The sequence below is a fragment of the Varanus komodoensis genome, unplaced genomic scaffold, assembly GCF_004798865.1.
Source record: "Varanus komodoensis strain SLA01 unplaced genomic scaffold, ASM479886v1 scaffold7_1, whole genome shotgun sequence".
Taxonomy (NCBI): Eukaryota; Metazoa; Chordata; class Lepidosauria; order Squamata; family Varanidae; genus Varanus; species Varanus komodoensis.
In genome coordinates, this window is record NW_025336479.1 from 3,524,102 (window position 1) to 3,550,027 (window position 25,926).

The 25,926-nt window shown below is 41.2% G+C and overlaps 3 protein-coding genes across 13 annotated transcripts in view; 2 read left to right on the top strand and 1 right to left on the bottom strand.

Annotated features, from left to right (window-relative positions):
* Positions 1 to 84: 84 nt before the first annotated feature.
* On the top strand, positions 85 to 9,928 carry METTL23 (methyltransferase like 23). 3 transcript variants are annotated; one of them, XM_044453608.1, is made up of 5 exons: positions 85 to 101; positions 4,857 to 4,961; positions 6,088 to 6,325; positions 9,318 to 9,402; positions 9,698 to 9,928. In XM_044453608.1, exons 2-5 carry the CDS (start codon positions 4,878 to 4,880, stop codon positions 9,876 to 9,878), a joined length of 588 nt encoding a protein of 195 aa, XP_044309543.1. In that variant the 5' UTR covers positions 85 to 101; positions 4,857 to 4,877; the 3' UTR covers positions 9,879 to 9,928. The 3 variants fall into 3 exon arrangements, with proteins under 3 accessions (XP_044309543.1, XP_044309542.1, XP_044309544.1); XM_044453607.1 differs by lacking the exon at positions 85 to 101 and adding an exon at positions 108 to 264; XM_044453609.1 differs by lacking the exon at positions 85 to 101 and adding an exon at positions 118 to 188.
* Positions 9,929 to 10,684: 756 nt separating this feature from the next.
* On the bottom strand, positions 10,685 to 13,842 carry SRSF2 (serine and arginine rich splicing factor 2). 7 transcript variants are annotated; one of them, XR_006416944.1, is made up of 4 exons: positions 13,313 to 13,842; positions 12,610 to 12,920; positions 11,555 to 11,667; positions 10,685 to 11,105 (listed from the first exon to the last, which is right to left on the bottom strand). XR_006416944.1 is itself a non-coding variant. In XM_044453611.1 (3 exons), the coding sequence occupies exons 1-2, from the start codon at positions 13,672 to 13,674 to the stop codon at positions 12,617 to 12,619; spliced, it is 666 nt and encodes a 221-aa protein (XP_044309546.1). In that variant the 5' UTR covers positions 13,675 to 13,842; the 3' UTR covers positions 10,685 to 11,667; positions 12,610 to 12,616. The 7 variants fall into 7 exon arrangements, 3 of the variants coding, with proteins under 3 accessions (XP_044309546.1, XP_044309548.1, XP_044309545.1); XR_006416943.1 differs by adding an exon at positions 12,230 to 12,333 and having other exon boundaries at positions 10,685 to 11,667; XR_006416945.1 differs by having other exon boundaries at positions 12,230 to 12,920.
* A 71-nt stretch (positions 13,843 to 13,913) lies between these two features.
* MFSD11 (major facilitator superfamily domain containing 11) overlaps positions 13,914 to 25,926 on the top strand; it is a 29,938-nt gene continuing 17,925 nt past the window's right edge. For 2 of the 3 annotated variants that reach the window (XM_044453604.1, XM_044453606.1), the window contains exons 1-6: positions 17,924 to 18,135; positions 20,059 to 20,229; positions 21,343 to 21,398; positions 22,232 to 22,339; positions 23,595 to 23,674; positions 24,314 to 24,410. In XM_044453604.1, coding sequence (XP_044309539.1) covers positions 20,134 to 20,229; positions 21,343 to 21,398; positions 22,232 to 22,339; positions 23,595 to 23,674; positions 24,314 to 24,410 — 437 coding nt within the window. In that variant the 5' untranslated portion in view covers positions 17,924 to 18,135; positions 20,059 to 20,133. Of the gene's footprint in view, positions 14,178 to 17,923; positions 18,136 to 20,058; positions 20,230 to 21,342; positions 21,399 to 22,231; positions 22,340 to 23,594; positions 23,675 to 24,313; positions 24,411 to 25,926 lie in introns of those variants that run through there. The other variant, XM_044453605.1, reaches the window with a different exon arrangement.

Sequence of the window (25,926 nt, forward strand, 5' to 3'; positions counted from 1 at the left end):
GGTTGATTCGACGGAAGACGCGTCGATGGTCTTGGCTGCGGATGGTCCTCTTAAACTTCAATCTCAGCTCTTTGAAGTGTACGCGAAGGCGCCGAAGCGCGGTATGGCTGCGCGAGTGTCTGGAGCCTTGAACGGGGAAGGGCTCCAATGAGCGATCCGATATCCAAAGTCACTGTGAGAGAATATAGGTTTGTAGGAGAAGAGCAAGAGGAGGAGGAGGGAAGAGATCAGCGGAACCCAGAGCTGCTGGTCCTTATTCCCGAGGTGCCGTTCCCTAATAGTAATAACAGTGAATATGCAGGAAGCATGGTTTGGAACGATGTAATGCAGAAGGAGAAGAAATAAGTGGCGGGCATATTGCATATATGAAGCAAGCTAATTGGGTCTGCAATTGGAACAGTTCGAAAATTTCATCTGGATCATTTGGTGATACATTCTGGTTAGGTTCCACAGTTTAAATAGTGTAATACCTTTATTAGGCCAGCTGCTTTCAAGATCTTTTAATCAGGCAAAACGTTACAAAAGGCAAGTTTGCGGGGTGGCAGAATAGGAGGGGATGAAAGGCTGGCTAATCAAAGCCTAAAGCCGCAATCCTATGCCTAGATAAAAAAAGGGGGGCTTCAAATTACCAGTATTCTGCACCCAACTTGACTTGCTAGGGATTGCTGAGTCATAGGAGGTTTTTCTGCTTCGACTTGCATAGGATGATAAGCCTTGTGGAGCATGGTACTTGATGAAGAGATCTGAACAAACTGAAACCCTGCACATTTTTTTTTCATGATCCTTGAGTTGGTCCGACAAAGGCATTTCACTGAATGGTTGCTGGCATTTTTCTTCTTGTTAACACGGTTGCCTTTGGTTTTTGCATTCTGGTTTTGGACACCTTAGTGAAAACTATTTTGGGCAATAATCCTAGTATCTGGGACTTCTTGAGGTTTTTAACTTTGTTTATTAAAATTGCAGAATAAAAGGTAGTTTTTACATGTGTGCAGCCCACTTTTGAGCAGTGAGAACTTTGGGGTGGTTCTATCACTTTTCTAGGGTTCATTTTTCTAAGAAGTTCCAAAGGGATCTCTCCAGGCTGGAAAAATGGGCATCAAAATGGCAAATGCAGTTCATTGTAAGCAAGTGTAGAGAAATGCATACTGGGGCAAACAAGCGCAACTTCATAGGCTGATGGGGTCTGAGCTAATAGTGACTGGACGGAGTTGGCCCAGTGTGCAGCTGCTGTGTTAGGTCTAATTAGGAACAGAATAAAAAATAGAACCACCAAGATTGTATTTCCTTTATACAAATCTTGATGAGACCACACTTAGAATATTGTATACAGTTCTGGCTACCTTACCTTAAAAAGGATATTATTGAGTTGGAAAAAGTAGAACTGAAATGATCAAGGGGCTGAAGCAACTCTCCTGTGAGTAGCAACTTCAACAACTGGGACTGTTCCATTTTAAAAAAGCAGATTAAGGGGAGACCCATAATAGGTGTTTGAAATTAAGCATGGGGTGAAGAAAGTGGAGAGGGAGATATTTTTCTCTCTTCCCATCATACTGGAATCTGAGGTCATCCCATGAAGCTGAGTTTGGAGGGTTAGGACAGATAAAAGGAAGTACTTCTTCACATGACATATAGTTAAAACTATGGAATTTGCTGCCACTGGGAATGCCACCAAGCTGGCTTCAAAAGGGGATTGGACAAATTCATGGAGGAGGAGGCTATCGGTAGCAACCAGCCTTGCTAATTATGTGTTACATGTCTGTGTACACCAGCTGCTGAGGAGCTTGGGCAGGCGAAGATCTTGTAGCCATCCTGCTTGAGGGATCCTGTGTACAGAGTGTTGGTCTGGACAGAACATTGGTTCTGATCCAGCACAGCCTCATTTTTCATATTTTCGTATATTCTGAGGTTACTGGAGACTTACAGTGTCTCTGTGATAAAAGTTTTATTTGCATGCATTAACATTCCAACAGATTACAGATGTTTAAGAGAACCACAGTGCTATGAACATCCTGCAAAGTTAGCTCTTGCCTCCTTTTGTGATTTAGTTCCGGCAGAAACTGACCAAAAATGACAGACCTAGTAGGACAGAAGGGTGAGGCATCATCATGCATCACCTGTTCCTTTTTTGCTATCCTAATCCTATTGAAAACATTTCTAGCTATCAATTGCCCTTTTATCTTGAGAGACCTTGTCTTAGGGCACCTCTACTGACAAAAATCTTACAGTCAAGAATGAAATGGCTGGAAGGGATGTTGCATCTGTTTGCAGTCAGAGGCCCTCAGTAGAAAATATTTTTCAGATTTGGCAGCACATAAGTAATGGAAGGTTTCTGAAAGCAGTTGTCAGGGAGAAAAGAATGTTTCAGAATATTACATTACAGGCATTTGACCCGAAAGCAGAAACCATTTCATATACAATCTTATACCTTCTCCCAAGTAGTATGAACCATTGAGTTCAGTGAATCCAGGAAAATGGAATTAGTTATACTGCATTATCTCCAATATACGCTGCTGGCATCATTTGTGACAAATGGTCATCCTGCTGAATGCAGCAGTCAGCTGAGGAAGGATTTCCTTAATCATGGAATGGGCACTCTAGTACTTCAACTTCCCCTCTTTTCTTCAGATGTCTGTTGATTCTGGTTCTTTTATTACCAAGAAACCAAGCTACTCATTGCATTGGTTAACTTTTCTTAACCCACCATCTTCTAATTCTGTTGGACGGCCTTAATCCCTAGCCAGCCCAGGGGTAGCGGGAGTTGCAGCCTAACACATCTGGAAGACTGGTGTGTTGAAACTGGCTCAAAAATGTTAGGGCATATGTAAGTCTGGTAGATGTCTGCAGTAATGTTCCAAATAGAATCAAAGCTATGAAGTGGTGTTTTAAGAAAAAAATGAATTTGTGAAAGAGTTGGAAGATAATTTTCTAAAACAGAAAATGTGTGTCAATATATTTTATCTGTGTTTGTATATTCTTTGCTTCCAAGGACTTTTATTGCTAACTTTTCTTCCTGTTTATGTAGGTTCATTTAGTAAAGGCAAATGGACACTTCCATAATAATTGTTTCCTGCTTTTGATGGTGACTGTAATTATTCTGTTGTTATGTGATTACCTATGAATGAATGCCCTCCAGAATGTTCTGTCTTTGATAGCCCTGCTGAGGTTTGTAAACAAAAGGCTGCAGCTTTCTTTATGGAATCAAGCCATCTCATATTTGGTCTTCCTTTTTTTGTTCTGCCTTCAGCATCCTCTAACCGTTAGAGTCTAACATGATTGTCTTCTCCAGGGAGTCTTCCCTTCTCTGGATGCGCCCAAAGCATGACTGCTTCACCTTTGTCATTTTGCTTCCATTTTGCAAATCAGCCTGGCTTGATTTGACTTAGGGTGCTATTATCCGCTTATGCCCCTATGGGCCCACAGAAATTCTAACAAAAGGAAGTCATGGAAGTTATTACACCTGCTCCCACAGCAGTATTACATGATCATGTGAACAAGTGTTAATATAGCTATTGTTACTATCATTTAAATAATTACTATCAAAACATGGTTATGTATGTAATATCTCTCTGCACCCAGCATCTTACACAACTTGTTCTATGGATTTCACTGGCACTGCATAGAATATTGCAGGGCTGTGGAATAATACCTTCTGTTCAACCTGTAAGGTGTATTGCTGTGTGACAGATTCCAATCAATGACGACAGCTGCTTTTATATACCCAGAAGGAAAACTTTAGCTGCAAGTAACTCCACTAATGAATCAGAGGTTTCTGGGGAGACGCCAATGCTGCCGTCTGGTCCAGAATTATTGGATGAATTTCAGTTATTGTGGCCCGATGATGTGGACAAGGTGCTTGGACGAGTACGTCCCACCACTTGCCTGTTGGACCCTTGCCCGTCTTGGTTAATAAATAATTCCAAGCACGGGATTGGAACCTGGATCTTGGAAGTGGTTAATGCTTCTCTGAGGGAGGGTCAGGTGCCTGCCCCTTTAAAGGAGGCGGTAGTCCACCCGGTCCTGAAGAAAGCGTCACTGGATCCAGAGATGGCCACTAACTATAGACCAGTGGCCAACATCCCGTTTCTGGGCAAGGTGTTAGAGCGGGTGGTAGCGGGACAACTCCAAGTTCTCTTGGATGAAACTGATTATCTGGACCCATTTCAGTCTGGCTTCAGACCCAGGTACGGTACTGAGTCTGCCTTGGTCGCCCTGTACGATGACCTGTGCAGGGAGAAAGACGGGGGGAGTGTGTCCCTGTTGGTTCTTCTGGACCTCTCAGCAGCTTTGGTACCATCGACCGTGGTATCCTTCTGGATAGGCTAGCGGGATTGGGGGTCGGAGGCACTGCTTTGCAGTGGTTCCGCTCCTATCTCAACGGCCGATTCCAGAAGATAGTGCTGGGGGACTATGACTCTGTGCCATGGCAGCTATGCCATGGAGTACCACAGGGCTCCATTTTGTCCCCTTTGCTGTTTAACATCTATATGAAACTGCTGGGAGAGGTCATCAGGAGGTGTGGGCTGCGGAATCATCAGTATGCTGATGATACCCAGCTCTACCTCTCATTTTCCACTAAACCAGGTGAGGCAGTGGCTGTGCTGAACCGGTGCTTGGCCGAGGTAATGGGCTGGATGAGAGCCAATAAACTGAAGCTCAGTCCAGACAAGACGGAGGTCCTGTTGGTTGGCGGATCGGGCTTCAGACTGTGTAGTTTTTTTTACAAACTATTTAGGCTGAACTATTTGAATTTTCTGATACAAAACGAATTATGGGTAAAGAAAAATGGAGACCTCATACATTTCTTTTTAAAATATGTCCAACATGACTATGTATTACAGCAAGAGCTCTTTTTTCAGGTCCTTAATCCACACTATGGCATGTATGTTTGGCCCTGTGCTGTGGTCCTGGCCCAGTATGTCTGGTTCCATAGAAGATTAGTCCGTGGAAAGAGAATTTTGGAGGTAAATGTGCCTTTGATTCCAGCAGCACAGTGTGAAATCAGAACCTTTAAAAAACTATAATGTTCCAACATTTGTACATTTAATTTTAGCAGGAAGCTTTTTAGTTTAAATATCTTTGCTCTAACAGCTATGTTAGGTTCAGACTGAAGCCTCATGCTGGTGGGACACATGGACAACATGAATAAATGTGGTTACTGTATGACTGGCTAGTTTCTAGCTCAGCACTTGCCTTGGATAAGGTTAAAAATGTCAAATGTTTCATGGTGCTTCTATAGAAATTGCATTTTATGTCAACTGATAAAAAGTTTGCAATGCTGCTAGATAGCATTCCTCAGACTGGTGCCCTCCAGATGTGTTGGACTAGCAGCCCCAAACAACATAGCTGTTGGAGCTGGTTGGAGCATGCTGGGAATTGTAGGTCTTTTTCTGTCTAAACTTCCATAGGATTTCACCCGAAAGCTTCTATTTTTGCATTACCCAACACTTAGGATTCTAACAAGCATAATGAAGTGGAAGTAGCCACAGAAATCGCTTCATGACTTCAACCGTGACAGGAACATACACTGCTGGGTATATCTCCCTAACCCACATTTAAAATAGAAAAGGAAAGCAATGTATTTTAGATTATTCTGTGCTATATATGTGTGCTGCTTGTTAAAGTGTTACTGGTGGAGCAAAACTAAGAAATTACTGAGTGTGAACTGGTGTATCTATTTCCTCATCTAAGTTTTCCTGCTGTACAGCTGCAATATGAATCAATAGCTTTAGACCATATGTAGATTGTTGCTGCTGTTTGTTTCTGAATGAAACACAACATCATAGATTTTCTTCTGAAAAGCTTTAAAGGTAACAAGTACTTTAGGAATTGACATGTGCAATGGTGCAGCTACTTCCAGTAAAATGCCCTGAATAAACTGCTAGTGTTGTCATTCGGCTCATTAATTTCAGTCCTATACATGTCTCTTGGTTATACTGCATTTACTGGGACTGACTTCCTAGTCAATGTGTATAGGACTGCAGCTTTAGCTCCCCAAAAAAGTGACCACCCACACTCGAGTGCCACCCTGAACTCTGCTTTGAATTTAGTATTAAACTTGATATGCTACAAACCAATTTTACTTCACAGATTGGTGCAGGTGTGAGTCTTCCTGGGATAGTGGCAGCAAAATGTGGAGCAGAAACAATTTTGTCAGATAATGCAGAGTTCCCTCAGTGTTTGGACAACTGTCAAAGAAGCTGTCAAATGAACAACCTCTCTGGGGTGCATGTTATGGGACTCACTTGGGGCCATGTATCCCCCACTCTATTGGCCTTGCCTCCAGTGGACATTGTGTTGGCATCGGATGTATTTTTTGAACCAGCAGGTAAATGTTTCAGTGATGGTCATTGTATTTATCTTCAATCCACTGCTGTGCATGATAGTGTAGAAATTGATACTAAATACTCCAGTGCGAGTAGTGGCTATGAAACCCAGTGATAATTCTTCAGTTATTCTCATGACCTTAGAGGTTTAAGAATTTATAGCACAAATATGTTGGGGTCTCTATCCACTTAGGTGCATGTTACTCTTATACAGTAAAATACAACCAAGATGGAAACAAGCAATTGACATAAGGAACAAAACAGCATCTTCCCTCCTGCAAAAGCCCTTGCTGTAACTGTTAGGCTAGTTATATACTGCCTCTAGTACAACCACTGGATCTCTTAGAGGTGGCTATCCTGTGGGTTACATATAATACAAGTATGGTTGAAACTCTACCATTTGATCAAATGGTAAAACTTAACCAATTAATTGGAGCTGTGAAATAGCCCTACAAAGATTGAATAACTTTAGGACTAAATGTTATTCCTTAGTTCCTGGAAGTACTCCTTGCAATCTAGCAAATCTCAATTTATTTCTATGTTGTACCATGAATACACAATGGACCTTCCAACTGTTAGTCCATCTAGACTAGCATTGTCTGAATTAACTAACAATGACTATCAGACTGAGATCTTTTCATGGACTCAGAGTTGGAAGGCACCAGGCCATTGGATCCAACCCCTTGCTGCATGCAGAACACTCAGTCACACCATCCCACCCAGAGGACTGTCCAGAGGCTTTCTGAATGTCTTTAGTGAGGGACAGCCCACAGCATGCCCTAGGTTCCATTGTTGTATTGCTGTGACAGTGAAGACGTTCTTGGTGTCTAGTCTAAATCTGGGTTCTTTTTAATTGTGCCCTGCACTCTGGAATGGATGAGATCTTGTCCTTCCTCTTTGTGACAGCCTTTCAAGGTACCTGTAGAGTACTGCTTTATCACCACTAAGTCTCTTCTTGAGGCTGAAGATGCCCAGTTCTCTCAATCTTTCCTCATAGGGCTTTGCCTCCAGTCCCTGAATCGTCATTTCCCTCTTCACTATCCTTTTAGCTTCTCTCCATCTTTTGAAACTTAAGGTGTCCAGAACTGGACACCATTCTTTAGATGAAGTCTGACTTGTACCAAGTACAGCAAGATTATTGCTTCTTGTCTTTTGGAAGTTACACTTCTGTTAATGCAACCTAAAATAGCATTTCCCCCTTTTGCAGCTGCATCACATTGTTGGCTCATATTGAGCTTGCGATCTAAAAAAACCCCCAAGATTCTTCACATTTGCAGTATTGTTGAGCAGAGTATTCCCCATCTTATAGCAGTGCATTTGGTTTCTTGCACCCAAGTGGAGGACTTGGGGCATTTGTTCCCTAGTGATTTTATTTTGCTCTCTGCCCAGCATTCTAACCTGTTGCAGTTACCCTGTATCTTATCTCTGTCTTCCAGGGCATTTGCTATTCCATCCAATCGTGTCATCTGCTAAGTTAAATATCTTTCCTTGTATTTCATTTAAATCATTAACAAAAATGTTGAAGACCACCTATCCCAGAACAGAATCCTTTGGCACCCCACCAGTCACCTGACCCGTCTGAGAATGTGCCATTGATGAGCATGCTTGAGCTTGAATGCTGCCACAATTGTGGATCCACCTAATGGTTGCACTATGTAACCCACTTTTTTCTAGTTTGGTAATCAGAATGTCATGGGACACTTTGTTGAAGGCTTTGCTAAAGTCTAGATAATGTCCACAGCGTTCCAGTTCATTTGGGAGGTTACCCAGTAAAAAAAATTTAAGTCTGACAGGATTTGTTCTTGAAAAATCTATGTTGGTTTCTGGTAATTACTGCAGTGTCAAGGAATTTGCAGACTGTTTTATAATTTGCTCTAGAATTTTTCCAGGGATTGATGTCTTGTTGCCTGTAATTCCCAGGTTCATCATTTTTTCCCCTTTGCTGGATAGGGACATTAGCCTTTCTCATAATTTAGCACTTCTGCTTTCCATGAATTCTCAAAGACAGTTCTAAGTTTTTCCACAACTTTCATCAAAGATCTTCTTAGTTAACATACTAAGAATTCAATCCCAAAACCAAATTAAAAAAAAAAAAAAAACTTTAGGCATACCTCTCCTGAATTGGAACATTGGTTATCTTCCAAGCAGAACAGGAAAAAAAAACTAAGTAGTTTTCACAAAAGGAAAGTACAAGGAAGTCCTACTGTTATATTACTCACTGAGCTTTTACAGTGGTATTTAACAGATAGCAAGAATCCTCTGTACTCCAGCAAGGTCTTGCTATTGTATGACCCTTTTATTTAAAAAAAAAATCTATTTTGCTCAGCAAAGGGTGTGCAACCTCCACAATACAGCTGTTGGCTATTTCTAAGGGAAATGATTGGAAAGCAGCTTATAGTCAATATTGCTGGTCCAGCTAGGCCAGGGCTGTTGACACTGACTGGGAGAGGTTCTCTTCTTTCCTAATCCTGCCTGGAGATGCCAGGGATTGCACCTGGTACCATCTATATGCACTGACCTATAGCCTTTCCCTGTAATGAATGGACAAAAGTTTACTCTTCAGTTACCCTTCAGATGTGGATTAGGCAGCAGTTTGACTTTGAAACAAGAATACAGGAAAACACTCTGCTCTTTGAGACAATAGTCCAAAATGTCTTTGCAACATAACTTTAGTTCAAGACAATTAACAAGCCTTAAATAATTATAAGCAATGATGCATACATTTGCATAAACCATAGAAATATGCAAAAACAGGTTTCAGGACTCAAAAGGCCCTGCCTACCACTTTAGTACAAAGCAATGTAAACAAGCTCTTTGAATGAAGGTGTACAATAACAGTATTCCAGAATACCTATGATAAAGTTTATTATAACGTTCACAAAAATTAAAACTGTAGTTTATTAAATGTTAGTTTTAGGCCAGCAGTTAGAAATAAGCCACTGTTAACACATGTACACCAATATTACACTAAATGCGTCTTGCATTATTTGACAGACTTTGAAGATATTCTGAGTACACTGCACTACCTAATGGAGAAGAATCCACACACTCAGGTCTGGACTACTTACCAAGTCAGAAGGTATGGATGTGCAAAATCTATTCCCATGTTAAGTTCCAAGCACTTTCACAGACAAGCTAGCTTCATCATCAGATGAAGGAATATGGGTATCAAAAGCTTGCATATTTTAATTAGCCTGATAGTATTGCCCCAAGATGAATTTTAGAATTATAATGGTAAGTTATCTTCACTTTTTAAAATCTAAAATACACACAGCTAAGGTATACATTATCTGAAATATTGCTGAGACTAGTCTTCATAGAAATTTGGCAACTAAAAATTATGCTTTGAATCAAAGGTATCTGTCTTTTTTCAGTGCTGACTGGTCTATTGAAGCATTACTCTACAAGTGGGAGTTGGAAAGCATCTTTGTGCCCTTGCAGTCATTTGAGGCCAACAAGGAACAACTGGCAGGCTCTTCTCTTCCAGGGAGACACACTATCGAAATGATGATTATCAGGAGCATTCAAGCAATGAAGTCTGATCGCCTGTTTTGAGTTAAAATTTTGTTTTTGTGGTTTAGAAATAAACATATTTTTACCTCTAACTTGTCTGGCTGTGAAATACCTAGCAAATCATGTTTGATGCAACTACTACCAATTGGAAAATATGCTTCTGTAGCACCTTGCAGAGAGCAACTTTCTAGTAGCACTCTTCCTCTAAGTCCCAAAGTTACCCATCCAAATGCTAAACTCTTCCCCCAAAACAGAGGCAGTTGAACAGTGCCCCATTAGGACTGTATCCAATGGTGGTCACTCTGCTGATGGAAAAGGTCCACTATCAACAGGGAGGTCATTCTTAACCATGTATACTACCCACCAGCAGCAGATTTGATGCACAAGGAATTGCCCATCAATGCCTCTGTTCCACTGGCAGATCCCTTCAGAATGACCATCATGGGATATTACCCATACTCTATACACAAGTAAGAAATCTGGTGCCCCTCAGATCTGTTCAACAGCTCCTATGTATCATTGCTACCATGGCCCAGTTAGGGATTATGGGAGTTGTAATCCAAAGTATCTGGAGGGCATTAGATTGTCTTTGCATATTTTAAGATCATATGATCTGGGTAGGAGTCATCTTAAATCACTACTCAGGAAATCTCTAATTTGGACAGACCTACCTAACTCTAATCCCCCAAGTAGCTCCAAGAAGCCACCCAAATTGATTCCACAGGAATGTTAGTCTGTTGAGCTTTATTATCTATAAAAGATGAATTAACATATTACAAATTATTTTCTGAAAGCAACACAAGATCTCTTCACATTCTGATAGACAAAACTGACTCAGGACATTAGAGTTCAAAAAATGAACACCAAGAAAGTGTTTATTAAACTACAGACACAGTGGTTATAGTACAGAATGTTATAAGAGATACTCCAAATTGATACTTAGAGGAATGGATAAAATGCTTTAACATTACGTTTTTATATGCAAGTTCACATATGTAGATGGTCTAATTTACCATTCTGGAAAAATAAGGTGTGTTTATCACCAGCTAGATGTGCTCACTGTATGCTCCGTTATTTTTATGCAAGGCCCGGGTGACTGGAAGTGCAGTTGTCAGGCAATTTTAACTAACAGGACAGCCATTTGTTTCTGCACGACAAGGCATCGTTACAGGAGCAATCAGGAGAAAACAGGAAACAGCCAAGCACTCTGCACTGCAACACGCCACCTTAACAGCTAACCAGCATTACTCAACTGCTACACAACTGCGCCTAGTGCACAAAAATACATAAGAGAAGAGATTAGAATTTTGTCTGATAAAAACAATTCTTTCAAAATAATTGTCAGCTGTAAAGTTTAATGTTTGACTTGAAGATACTATTTCAACCTAATGCATTTGAATTTAAAATTTTGGAACTGGAGAATAAAGGCAAAAACTGAACATTTGGACAGCATTAAGCTAATTAAAGCTGCATATTTCTCTGAGAACTCTGAGGCAGCAAGTTAGTTACCAATTTTATTTGCAAACAAGTCAGCACTAAATGAACAAAAATGAAGTTTTACCTCAAATATCCAAGCCAATAATGAAATCTGTAGTCGTTCACTCCACTAAATTACAAGAAATTTGAATAATAGCAACAAAATGGCACATAAAAGTAAAAGTCTGCTATTTGAGGCTCAAAAGTAAAGTAAAAAGTTAGACAAAGTGTTACAAAATAACCTTTTCAACAGCTGGTTGCTTGTGCTGGGGTCTCTCCAATGGACTGGTGATTCATATGATCATTTCTCCTCCAAAGGCATCCTTTATGTAGGTTTCTCATCTATTTGATGTATCTAGGTGTGAAAAAGCTATAGTTCAGCAAGGGTACCCACTGTATATTTTCTATATTTTAGGGATGTTATTAGATTTCTAATAATACTGGCCTTGGCTCACCATATTTTAGAAAATGTGCATTACCCACCCTCCCACCATCACAAATACTAATGCAAACATGAAATTTTTGGAATTACTGTTGAACCTCCACTAATCACATTACATGCTGTCGGGCTAAGATCAAACCACCCTTAAATCTGAATCCAGCCCGATTCACAGAAATTACTTGTTAGTTCTTATTCAAAACCTTGAGGAGCCGTTAAATAGTTGTGAAACCTTAACAGTTCTAGGCCCCCTTCCTTTGAAAAAAAAGGACCAAACAATTTGAGGGAGGTTAAAGACACACTATCCATTTTCCCCACCCAGCATCTCCTTACAAGCCCACAATTGCACTGGAGAAGAAACTGGTTTCCATCAACTCCTGCATTTCAATTTCCACTTCTAAGAGTATTTGCTGATGAACTCTGTAACCGCTGATTCTTCATTAACAGGATAGTGTATCTTTAACATTTAAAGACAAACCTGCTCCAATACACGCCCACAGAAACTGGTCCCTGGAGGATCAGCCAAATCAGTTAAAATCTGCAATACTGGCCAATATTCTTTAAGCAAACAGGAGACCGCAGCTTTAAAGGGGAAAATGCAGATGTTGGATAAGAACAGTAAGAAAATAGTCATTTTCAGAAATAGGTTGCGTCTCAAACAATAGATATTAAAAAGCAAGCTATTAATTGCAACAAAACACAAAGATACCCTTGATTAGCCATAAACTAAAATGCCCTCCTCAGAAAGGAACATGCCCCATTAGGAATTACTTGCTCTAGAATGCTACATGAAGGACCAATACCTGCTGAATCGCTACAGTAAAGCATGCAAACACAACAGAATGCCAGACACGTTACCATTTTCTTAGGATGACACAGCTCCTTCCTCTTCGGGAGACTTAGGGGGGCTCTTCGAACGGGATCTTGACTTCGATTCTCTCTTGGAAACAGGTGGAGGACTTCTTGACCTGGACCGGGATCTCGAACGCGAACGAGACCTGGAAACAGATGAGGACTTGGACTTCGATCTCCTGGCCGATCTGGACTTGGAAGTTGAACGAGACCTGGATCGTGTGCGAGATCTCGATTTGGAGCGACTGTAACGCGATCTGCTTCGGGATCTGGATCGGCTCCTGCTTCGGGATCGGCTGCGGCGCCGTCTTCTTGGGCTGCGTGTACCAGGGGGGGAAAAAGGGCGAGAAATTGGATAATTGCCAGAAAATCCTGTATTATTTACCTTCGGGAGCATTCTTCACCGCGCTAAAACACGAGGAAATCCTAGGCCACCTCTTCGATCCCTTACCCTCCGACATCACGTGGTTTAAGTTACTTTCCCGCCGGTCTTACCCAAAGTAACTTTGCCGCCTGCTACGTCGCTGTAAGCCTTTCTCCGTCCCAAATGGCTCACGCTCCACCCCCATTTCAGAACTCTCACATCTATAAGCACCCATAATCCGCTCTTCCACACCTCTTCGACCCCTTTGAGTCGTTCTTCCCGATCTGTCGCTTCTCACCTCCATCGCAGCTGCCACCCCCCGCCATGTTCCCAGCCAATCCTCACCTCCTACTGCGACGTCCGTAGCCACCACTACCGTACCGGCGCGGAGGGGGTCCCCGTCGGCTGTGATGGGAATCTGGGGGTCGGCCATAACGTGCCATCTGGACACGCAATTCCCGCCCGTCGAGCACGGCTCCGTCCATGGCATCCATAGCGTCCTCCGCGTCGCGTTTGTCGTGAAAACGCACGAAGGCGAACCCGCGACTCTCCTTGGTGTAGCGATCTCGGGGAATGTACACATCCCCCACACGGCCGTACTTCTCGAAGACGCGCCGGAGCGTGTCCGGAGAAGTGCGGTATGTCAGGTTGTCCACCTTCAGCGAGGTCATACCCTCCACGTCCGGCGGCGGTCGCCCGTAACTCATGGCGAACGGGCGGGAAAGACGAGGATGACTTGGAGAAACGACTACAGCAGGGACTCCGCGACCAAGACCACAGGAAAGGCTTTGCAATGAGGCCCGGAAGTGTCACGGACCTGCTGTAGTCGGTTTGAAGCACGCGGACCTGACTTCACTCAGACGCCTCCATCTCCGAGCGCCGCCACGAGCAAATGAACGAGGCGCCGCCCTTCCTCAAGCACTTAAACCTCACAAAATGGCCGCCGCTGCCCCGGAAGTAATCTGGAACCTTCCCACGCTCGGCAGTTATCTCAAGAGTTAAATTAAGTTTAATTACGTTCCCCCTTTTTGAACGGGACATGGTGATAGAAAAGATATCTTTAGCGGAACTGGAACAAATGGAGGAAGACGGCAACTATTATCAGCTTTGAATGCTTAGATGCCGTTAGGACGAAACCCCGGAAGGGATTATATGTATTTTCCCGAGCTCGGATACTATTATTTTTTAAATGCCAACAAGTACAAAAGAGGTATAGTGAATGTTGCTTATAAATATGTAGAGTACATTTTTAAGTGTTGTTAAATGTTGGTACTAACGTGAATGTTTGCCCAAATAGATGAAATATTGGACTCAAAATGGCGGTGAAGGAAAAAAGGAAGTTGAGTGTTTGGGGGCGCGCACGTAGCGTGCGAGGAGAAAGGGTGGGGCCAAGGGGCGTGAAGCGGATATGATTTTTTTAGCCCTGCCGCATAGAAGAGGTGTGAGGCTGGAGGGGCGTGGCTGGTTTCTGCTCCGCCCACTGCTTTTCGCGCCGAGTTAAGCGCTGAGGGCCGGTGCGGCGCCCGCCACTTCCAAGGAGGTGGTGCTTGTTGTTTGTGTTTGTAATGAGGCCATGATTAGTTACTAAGAGATCCTAGACAAAGGAAAAGCATAGGTAGCAGTGTTGCTTTATTAAACAAGGCCAAGAATCTTAATCTCTAATAAGGCAGTATGTTTGTTAGGATCAATCAAAATGACACAAGATGGTGAGGAAGCCTTGGAAATTTTCAAGCCGGACATTATAAGATTTTTTTTTTTAATGGTGAATATTTACCTTGGTTAGAGTGTGAAGATGGAGTCACTTGCCTGAAAAAATACTGTTTGCTTTGCAGCATTTACCCTCGAGCAAACACCTTGAGTGTATGGTCTGAAAGAGCCTGAGTTTGAATCTTAAGGATGTTAACTTGTTAGAAATGTAAGTTTTTCCCACTCCCCAGAGCTTCCTTGTTAGAAACTTTTACATAACATAGAATCTGCAGTTATTGGATTTGCTGGGACCATACTGTTCCATACACAAAACTGGAGGTCCTGAAATGAAAGGAAATGACTTAAGTTCTATGAGAAGCTGATAGTCTGAAATAAAGGAAACCGGGTGTACGGTACTCTGTGCTGCTTCAGGTATTGGGAAATAACTTTACAATAGCTCTAGCCTCTTTTCCCTTGCTGTGTGTAATACAAACAATGGCTGGATTATTCTGGAAATGACTTTCGTATAGCCAGAAGTGCCTGAGCCTGCCTAATCTTGGAAGCTAAAAAGGGTCAGGCCTGGTTAGAATCTGAATGGGAGACAAGCAGTGGGTTGTACCTGATGGCCTTCTGTAGCCCTCTTCCAACTTAAAGCTCTATGAACTTGATAAATATTTGTGTTGATTTTAGCAAAGACAAACATTCACAAACTGACCACACAGATTTAGTTCCTCTGGAGTAGTCCCAAAGAAAATTCACACTATAGGCAATTGGTTTACTTGAGGTAAGGGTATTGAACATTGCAGTTGATGCATCAGAATATGAATGACAAGTAAAATTGCAAGATTAGCATTTCAGAAATCTGTGATATTATGGAGTATACCTAAATCTCTTGAATCTCAGACCACTGTTCTAACCAGTATACCACATTGGTTCTCAAAATAGAGGTAATGCTGAGTTAGTTGATTTCTTGGATGCAAAATTTATAAGTGATTTGTTAATGGAGCTGACAGTTCTCAAAAATAACTGGTGGTCATTTTGTTTTACGAAATGGTGATAATCTGAAATAGGGACAATAGAGAAATACAAGGGGTATCCTTTAAAATGTACAAGTGATATTCCACTTCACTAGTGATATTTGTAATCACTTTATGCACCAGTGATGGTCTGTTCCCATTGTGAATCTTCTGCTGAACTGAAAAGTATTATCAGCAAGCCTGCTGTGTTGCTTTCTCACCGAACCTCATTGGGAATTGTCAAGAAGTGGACTACAGTCAAATACAAATGCAGTGATAGAGCCAAATAATTTTAAGATCTGGTTAATGTTATGCTGTCACATTCACATGGTTGTGAAATGTATATTACTTCAGTTATGAAGCATACAACAAATGTTTCTTTTCCTGTTCCTATGTGCCATTCCTTTCTGTACAACTGCTTCTATATTCTTGATGTGTTCCATCCACAACTGTTAGTCAACCCTGATTTAAAAAGAAAACTCTAAGCATCTGCAGCTCTCTATTTTAACTGACTTAAGTCATAGCACCATCTTGATTAGAGGTTGCTCCTGTTGCCCTAATATCTTTATCACCTGCCACTATCTGGGGGTGGGGGCATCATTTGAGGATCCCTGGACTTCTGCCCTAAAGTGCAGTTCTAACTGCACCACTTCCTTTATGTGATGGAAAAATAAAGTGCTATGTATGAGTAATGAAATCTTTAAGCCCCCCCAAAATAGTTCATTCTCAATACAGAGAATTCACAATATCCTGAAATGCCTATCTGAAAGTATGTCCTATTATATTCTGTTACTCATACTTAGCAATGTGTTTAGGCTTGCAGCTGAAAACAGTGACTAGTAACTTAAATGCCCAAATAAAATAAGCCCTGCTTGCTTGTTTTATATATTAAACTGGCAATGTTGTCAGCTGTCGGATCACTTGCTGGGAAGGCTTCTGCAGCATGCTGCTTCCAAACCAAATGTTTGGGAATTACCAGCTTGAAGCAACAGATGTTGCTAATAGCATATTTGGGGTGGGAGGGGGGATCTACCAGTTGCCTGGATAAAATTATTGGATAAAATGAGATGAGGTTGTATTGTAACTAGGATTGTAATTTTTTAAAAAAGTCCTGACCAAAGCATGTGATTTTAATGGCTGCATAACAGCAGAAATCTGAGAAGGGCGGCCTTTCAAACTTGGAGCTGTAGGCCAGGCATGATTTGCTGATTTTTTTTTTCTTGGCAGTGTAATTGCTAACATAGCACTGAGTGTCCCTCGTTAAAAATGTGACAGACTAAGCATAGGATTAGTGGAATACTATCTGCACATGCAGATGCATCATGTGGTTCAGAATTTCTGTGATGGTACTATTCCATACTGTAAGTGGAAGACCAAATGTTGGAATACTATGAACTCCTTCCATGCAAAAAACTAGCGCTTCAGACAGGATAGGGAAATCATGATGTGGAGGACCAGTTAAACATTCTATTCTTCACAGGCAATTCCAGGAACACTCTACCAGATAGTTTGTCTGAATATTCAGTTTTATCAGCAGCAATAACAACTACTACTAAGAACATCCTTTGCATTGAAAGATGTGTACTGCAAGCATTATCCTAAGTGGTTGACAGTACATCTAAAATTAATAAACCAAAGATGGGATCCAGCACTGTCATTCCATGAATGGAATTGCTTCTGTCTGCTGATCTGGGAGGGCATACACGGGAGGAACTCCCCCTTGCAGTTTCCTGCTGAGAACCAGGAAGGGAAAGAAAACCAGCGCTGGATTTAAGACTAATATTACAATTCTACATGTGGGACGAAACCCCATTGACCTCTGTGGACTTGCTTCTGAACAGATGCATATTGGATTTTGCTATATCTAACCATTTTTGAGCAAATTCACAACAATATTCAGAACAATATAAATTCCGAACAATATAAAATCAACTCTAGGCTTCCCATTTCCCAGGTCAAATTATCTAGAACAAATTTTACTCAAACTTTAGCTAAAAGGAGGGGAAAAATGCTGCCTTATTTATCTTGAGACATATTTTAACATTCAGTGAAACTATAAACATCTTTGGGTCATAGATTTCCTTTCAAATTAATTACTGAAGTAAAGAAAGTAAAGTAACCGGTACTGGCCATTTGCTAGTACTGGTTTTCGTGAAGAAACTTTTAGAACTACACTTCCCAGAATTCATATCCGGTTTCTTCCTTTTGATCAGCTGATCTAACTTGTGACAGGATCATTATTTCCTGTTAAACATGAATGGAAAGTGTCTGTGTTTGGGAAATCCGTTTGTGCTCATGCGATTAGTGCATTTTTGTCCCTGAACTGTTGAAATGTGTGGTGGAGAAGTGAAATGCCCAAGGAGATCAGCTGGGGAAGAATGCTTATTTGCCGTGAGCGTATTGTTGTCCTGCGTCTGAATGGTAGAAGGAATCTTAATGACTTGGACTGTTTTGCTTAGAAAAAAGGTGAGTGTTGGGAGTATTCATGGAGGTATGCCAAATTATGCATGATATGGAGAAGTGGTTTCTCTCCTAATATTACAACCTGGGACCATATCATGAATGATGGAAAATTCAGGACAGATATAAGGAAGTACTTGCTACCACATGATATAGTGATGGCCACCAACTTTGGTGGCTTTAAAAGGAGATTAGAGAAGTTCATGGGGGAGAAGACTCCAGGAATATGTCCTGCAGAACTGACATGTCTCAGTACACTTTACCTTTTCAACACTTCCCCAAGTCTTCAGCTGCTCAAGAAAGGAAAAATATTATTTTCACTCTTTTCATGGGTCCCTTTCAGAACATATAATACTGTGGTTATTGTGAGGTTTTTTTTTTACGAAAATGTATGTGAAATATAACAATGAAGTAAATAAAGAATATTTGTGGACCTGTAGTAATGAAGTAGTTATGGTATGCAAAGATCCCCTCCGTTTATATCCCACCCTTTAAATTTTCATACATTTTGGTGCCATCTATATCTCAGCTGTTATAGTTGCATATAGTTCTGCAGTTTTTAAAGAACTGTAAGGGACAGTAGTAAACATTCCAAAAGGAGCCCCTAAAATGGGGAGAGTTAATATCTCTCCCCTCTGAAGTAGTTGGAGACTCAGAAATGTAGAGAACACTGTCTGTTCAACATTGAAAAGCCAATGGGGAGATACTGTGCTCCCCACCCTTTTGGTGCACTTTGTGCTGCAGTTTCTCCCCCTTTGATAGTGCTTTTCAAGTGACAGCTAGAAGGCTGTGTGTGAATTAGTTTTTTTTTATTTTTCAATTTATATCCTGCCTTTTTCCTACAAAGGGCTCAAGGCAGCTTACATCATCTCTCCTCCCCCATCTTATCCCCCACAACAACAACCCTGTGAGGTAGGTTGGGCTGAGAGTCTGTGACTGGCCCAAAGTCACCCAGTTGGCTCCATGGCTGAGCGGGGACTAGAACCCAGGTCGTCTGAGTCCCAGTCCCATGCACTTAACCACTGCACCACACTGGTTCTATGGAGTCTCACTTTGTCCTTCTTTTACACCCTTTACCTTGCTGCTCTGTTTGATGGCTGAAACAGACAAAGAATTTGTCTAGGTAAGGGTATACATACAAGGCAGTTGTAAAAGTGCACTTGTGAATGACCAGTACTATTGCTACTACTACTGTATTTATAATTTAAATATGAACACAAGTGCTCAATTTTCAGAGGCCAAAAACAAGCAAAGGTAGCAAACCAGTAACAGTTGCTCTGAAGTGTTGTTTGGCCACTGATGAAGAGGCTTTCACTGGCGGTGGAATGGGGTTTCACTACTCCTGCTGAGTGGCTTCCTAGCCATTTCTCACAACCCATGATGAAACTGCTCCTTGGGTTTGGCTGTAACAACAACCCATCAGTGACTGAACAAAGCATGTGTTATCAAGATGTCTTGTTCCTGAAAAAGAAGCCATCCAGCAGAAAGGTGTCTAGGTTCACCTAGGGTGACAACAACCCGCCATGGCTAGTTATCTGTGCTGGATTATAGTATCATGCAAACCAGGTTAATGTCTGCTAGTCATGATCACTATATGCTACTCCTGGTACTGAGGAAGAATGCTTCCAGATTGTAGTTGCTGGGAAATGCGAATAATATGATGCTGTAATAATCTAATCTATTGCACTCATATCCTACTTGTTCACTTCCCACAGGCAGCTGTGTACATAATGCTGGACTAGATAGACAACCCATTGCCTTATGTTATATGATCTCTCTTTCCTATTATCTGATGTGTTTTCCTTGTTATTGTTGTACTTGGTTCTTACAAGATGTACACAATTTACCTTGGTTTTTCAGAAAATAATTAGGAAAAGAGCCATCAGTTTAAAACTTATGTATGCTGTGATTTTTGTGTTGTCTTGGCAGAAACTTTAAAAGGAACAGCTTAAAAGGTAGACATTCTCCAAGATTCAGGCTGATATCATCCTGAGAAAACAGAAAATGAATTCTGAATCAAAAAAGCAGTTGAATATCATAGTTCTAGGAACAGCTTTTATGTTTATGTTCACTGCTTTCCAAACTTGCGGAAATGTTGCGGTAAGTACAAACATGAATACATCTCTTCCTTCTCCCTCCCTGTTCTTCATAGAAGTTCAGTCTCAATGGTTCCTTGCTTTTGGGTTATAAGCACATGTCATATGGTGCTCTATTTTATTTCCTTTTATTGTCTTTAATTCAAAACCACTGCTGAAGCAATCTGAAGCAAAATTAAAGTTGTACTTCTAAATACATTTGCTCTGAATTAAGCCTGATTGGGCACAGTCTTACTTTCAAGGAAAAACACAAGATTGTGTGGTAGTTCCTGGAAATAGGGACCTGATTTTTCATTCAGTTTTAAGTTCGATATGGGGATGGTTGACTTTATGCATCTTATAACATTCTTATTTCAGAATCTGATGCTGTTAACTACCAATATCTGTACCTTTTTATTAATTCCAACAGGACATCTCTTTCCATTATTTTTAGCACTCATTCCCATCATATGTGTGGAGTTTCTTGGCTTCTGGGTAAACAGAAGAGATAGAAGGTAGTTCTTTCTTTTGTAGGTTGCATAAGGCGGAGTTGAGCAACGTGTAGCCCTCTATATCTTTCTACCTACAATTCTTATTAGATCTAGCTAGTATGAAAACTAGTGGTTGACAGGCAAAACACTTGTAGCTCACCCCAACCCTAATGTGATGAGGAATCAAGGGCACTTCCCACGAATGACCCATTTTCCCCTTTCAGGTGTCCCCTACCACCTAATTACTTTGACAGACAGGAGCTTGGGAACATCTCACTGCTGAAGCAGTGGGTGGTTCTGCCTTCAGGAAATTAGAACATTCTAATTCTAGAACATTAGAACATGGGGATAGCAGTCTGGAAGTCTGAGTTTTTACATAGACTTTATTCTTTCCTCCCCATTGCATTTTTCTCTATGAAAACATAAAGTCCAGCATTCACATCCTAAAGAGAGGAAAATAGCAACAACATAACTCAGCTGATTATGAGTGTGAATAATCATTATGAATAATCAGTGTGAATAACTGTATGGTAACTTGTTGATTTGTATTTTGATTTCTTGTTCTCTTAAAGCTTTTAGTTTTTGAAAAAAAGAAATGATAAGGAACACTCTCTAAATATTAACTTTTTAAAATTCTCCCTGTACAGCAAACTGTTATTACAAATTTAAACCAAACTGATTTTCATGGCAGTGGCTATACAAGGTAACTTAATTGATATTTTTATTCCTTTGTTGCTATTGAGCTGTGTTGTGTGGCTGGGAACCATGGCTTCTCCAGTGAGAAAAAACCATAAATTGGGAGCATTCATTTGGGAGCACCAAATTTGGACATTATTTAGTTCATTTCAAATAAGAACAGAAGCTTCTAGCCTCACCCATTGGCATGAGAGAGAAGAGAAAACAAGGAAGCTGACTTACAGCAGATGTAGCTTTTCATGTAAGCCACAGGTTTTCAACTTCTTTGAGGGCTAAATTCCATGTTGGAGAAGCTCTCTAGGGTTGCACTCCAATAGTAAGCAGAGCTGAAGGCAAAAGGGATGGAGCCAAATAGTAAACCTGCCAACACATCTTAAAGTACTTTCTGCCAGGACCTAAGCCTTAGGAGAGGCATTTCGACCTTTAAGAATGGGGGGAAACTGCTCACAAAACCTGAAAACACCAAAGAATTGGGGGGGGGGAGAAAAGGGGGGCACAAGAAGAGGTGTGGCCCACTGGGGAACCCAGAGGGCTGGTTTTGGATCTCACACCTGATATTCAGCTCCCCTATTGTACAGCAATAGAGTGACACATGGTGCCTGAAAAAAAAAAGTCAGCCGTGTGTATATGTAATGAATGACCTGTACACAACAGGGCAAAACGGAAAGCTCACTCAGTTGCCCCTTCCTGCTTTATGAGAGTGTCTCTAACAGATAGGTAGAGATTTGGAGTGATAAGGCAAACCAGTAAACTAGTCTGAAATGACATAATCTAACATTAACTTAAAACCATTTTGGATGTTTCTTTGCTATACTTATTAAGAATTGTTGCTTTCAACAGCATGGCTGTTATTTATGGGGTGTTTTCAGCATCAAATCTGATTTCGCCATCAGTGGTTGCCATCATAGGACCGCAATTGTCCATGTTTATTAGTGGCATATTTTACAGGTAAGTAAAAATGCTTAACTCATGATATTTTATTCCAGCTGTTTTCTTCTTTTTAATTCTCCGCACTTAGAATATTAGTTGTTGTTGTGCCCATTATTAGCTGGGTCAGGACACAAAGGTGATTATTTACTGGAGAGCAAGTGGTGGCTGTTTCTGTTCTAGTGCAGAGTACAAACCACCCCTTTCTCTAAAATGGGGGAGAGGGGGCTCTGCTTCCCTTCAGATGTTGCAACTCCCACCATCCTCAAGCAGCATGGCAGATAGTTAGGAAATGTGGGAGTTGTAGTCCAGAATACATGCTGTGCCACCAGGTTGCCTTTCCTGCTCCACCTGTCACTTTTGGAAAAAATGACCAGTGATTTCAGTCTTACGAGAAAGGCAACACAGTATAGTATAGGGGTGGCCAACTTGTAGCTCTCCAGATGTTTTGGCCTACGATTCCTATCATGTTTTACCACAGGCTAGGCTGGCTAGGGCTGATGGGAATTGTGGCTCTCCAAATGTTTCAGGCCACAAGTTGCTCATCCCTGCAATATACTCACTGGGGGACTGTGAGCAACTCCTCTGCTTTCTGCTTAAATTAATTTCTCAGGGTTTCTCTTAGGCCAAAAGCTTATTCTGAGCTGCTGGGAGAATAAATGGGTTACAATGTAAGAAAATGATGATTGTGAGATCGAACAAGGCTGTGCTTTAGTAATATGAGTGTATTTGTTTCCAAGTTTGGTTTGGTTAGGAATAAGAGATTGACTTTGATAGCTAACATGAAGTAGGCCTGGTGAGCAGAAGGGGCAGGTTTCAGGATTAATTGTCAGAGGTAACAAATTGACCTGGCTTGTATGTGATGATAGCCCATTGATTGCAAAAATGATGGGCTGTTGTGCATAAATGGATGAACTGCCTGTAGCCTGCCCCTTCCATATTACTGCTCAACTCATGACTGACTGCTTCATAGGTTGTGTTGTGTGGTGTGCAGGCTGGGGCTGTTCAAGGGCTAAGGAACCCCAAAACACAGCGGCCCAGCTCATTAGACTGCTTATTTTGGGTGAGCCAATATATTAAGTGTGCAATCCTATGTAAGCTTAGACCAAATTAAATTTAAAAAAGGCTATGACTCCTGTAGTGGCTGGGGAATGCTGGGAGTTGTAGGACTTTTTTTACCTTAAATCCTCCTAAACATGGGCAGGGCATCAGGTTAAAAATATTATAATTATTTTTATGATACAGCATAAAAAATCTCAAACTGTCATCTTTTCAGCATATACATTGCCATTTTTATCCAGCCTTCTACTTGGACTTTCTACACTGCCTCTGTTTTCCTTGGAATAGCTGCCGCGGGTAAGCCCTGCCCCTTAATCTGTATGCTGCTCTCCTTTTTGTATCAAACAAACAAAATGACTATCAAGAGCACGACCAGTTTATAACTTTAATAGAGTGCTTTCATTTGAGGCTTTTATTGTACAGTAGCACTGTCTCATTCACAGAACTTTGCGGAGTCCTAGAAGCAATAGCTTTCAATTTGAGGGCTTCTCATGTTTTCTCACCAGGACATGTCACCCCATCGTGGCTTATAAATTGTGGTGGCTTATTATGCTGTGCAAGCCTGGGATGGATCTGTCGGGGTGGCTCATTATTGCTTTATAAGCCATTTTACGATCTCAGAGAAGCAGCCAGAGTCGTTCTTTCCATGATGGTTGCAAGAAGGGAGGTGATAGGGGAATCCAAACATGAATCCCCAGCTCTGAGGTCAGAGCAATTTTCTGACCTTGCATTTGGGAACCAGAAAATCCTTTGGCTGTCCAAGTACTGCCTAGTGGCCATAGTTTTGCTCTAGGGTACTTAGGTGTATTTTGTGCTAAGATTGGCTTGAAAATGCAACTATAGCCCTCAAGCAAGCTTGCATTCACAGTTATGAGATATGAGTAAGTCCTAGATTACTTTGTTCCTTTGGTTACGAGTGTTCTGATTATATTTCAGTACTCTGGACTGCTCAGGGAAACTGTCTGACAATAAATTCTGATGAGAATACCATTGGCAGAAACAGTGGAATATTCTGGGCATTATTACAGTCCAGGTAAGAAATAAAATTTGTCTTCTGTTATATCTACCCAATATTCATTAGCTTTGTTGTCATCTTTCATATTAATGAGTCCATTTATTAATCCTGTCTCTTCTGGAAAACCTATAGCAGGTTGCAACAAAAAGTACATTCATATTGCCATCCTATGCACACTTACTTGGATGCAAGTCCCATTGAAATCAACATAAACATGGATAGGATCGAGTTGTTAGTGCCTTTCAATGGATACGTGTCTGCTAGAATGACAGCTTCCTGTGTTCTGAAAGGGGTATCATAACAGTCTTTTATACAGGAGTCCTTTTCTCTAAGGCTATTCTGAGTCACTTTTGGGTCACGGGAGGTGATTGGCCTTGCTCCCGAGAGCAAGTACTCAACATTTCCCATGAACTGCCCCAGCATTATAAGACAAATAGTCAAACATTAAGAGTATCTTGTGCAGCTTACATCGTCAGTCTTTTTCTGCTAGCTTTATACAAGCCTTGCAGATATGTCTTCCATGGTGGTAGTCCCAAAAAAGTTCACCTACCCTCATGCTCATACATGGTAGCCATTTGTCTTTTCTGATAACCTAAAAAGAAGAAAAGAAACTTTTCCATGTCTGATCAACTGGAAAGGCCCCTATTTGCTATCAGTAACCTGACAGGGAGCCCCTCAGGGACCTGCTTCATGTTCCATTTGGAAGGCTATGTTGGCTGACTTCACATTTGTCAAGATGTTGGCTTGTCTCTTTAAATTTGGCAGTCTTATTGCTTAGCTAGGATACCACACCAGCACTAGAGTTAGGACAACTCAGGTTCAAATCCCAGCTTACCATGAAGCTCACTGGATGGCCTTGGGACCAGTCACACTCCCTCAGCCTAACCTGCTTCGTGCACTTGTTGTGAAGATAATGTAGAAACATGTATGCCTCCTGAAATCCATGGAAGGAAGTTAATTGACAGCTTATATTTACATTAGGTGTTCTTTTATGCACCTTGGCATTGATCCAATATGGGGACTTGGTTTACTATTTGTATCTTGTTTTCTGCTTTAAAATAATAAAAGGTATGATCCTTCCTTAGAGAATAGGCCTGCATCATGACCCAGCTAACAGGAGTTACATGGATTTGCTCTGTCTAAACATGCATAGGATTGCACTCAAACTGGCTTAAAATAAAGATTATACTTTCAAAGATGGAACAACACAATTATTAAAAATAATAAAATTGCAGCAGTTTAAAAATGCAGAAGTGTGCCACCACTGAGTAGGTCTTGCCTCTCATACTTCCCTGCTTGGTCTGGCTTATGGATAGCATGCAGAGCAGGGTCTGCCAGGCTCATTTTCAAAGCCAGGCAGCTTCATATGGGATCAGTTTGATTCTGAAGTAACCAGGTTTAAACTGTTTAAGACTGTAAAGGTCATTATCAGCACTTTAAATTAAATCCAGGAACAAATGGCCTTTTACAATCAGTTTTGAGATCTGTGAAGAAAACCAACAATAAAGAAAGGTAATTATGTGAACAAAAGGTG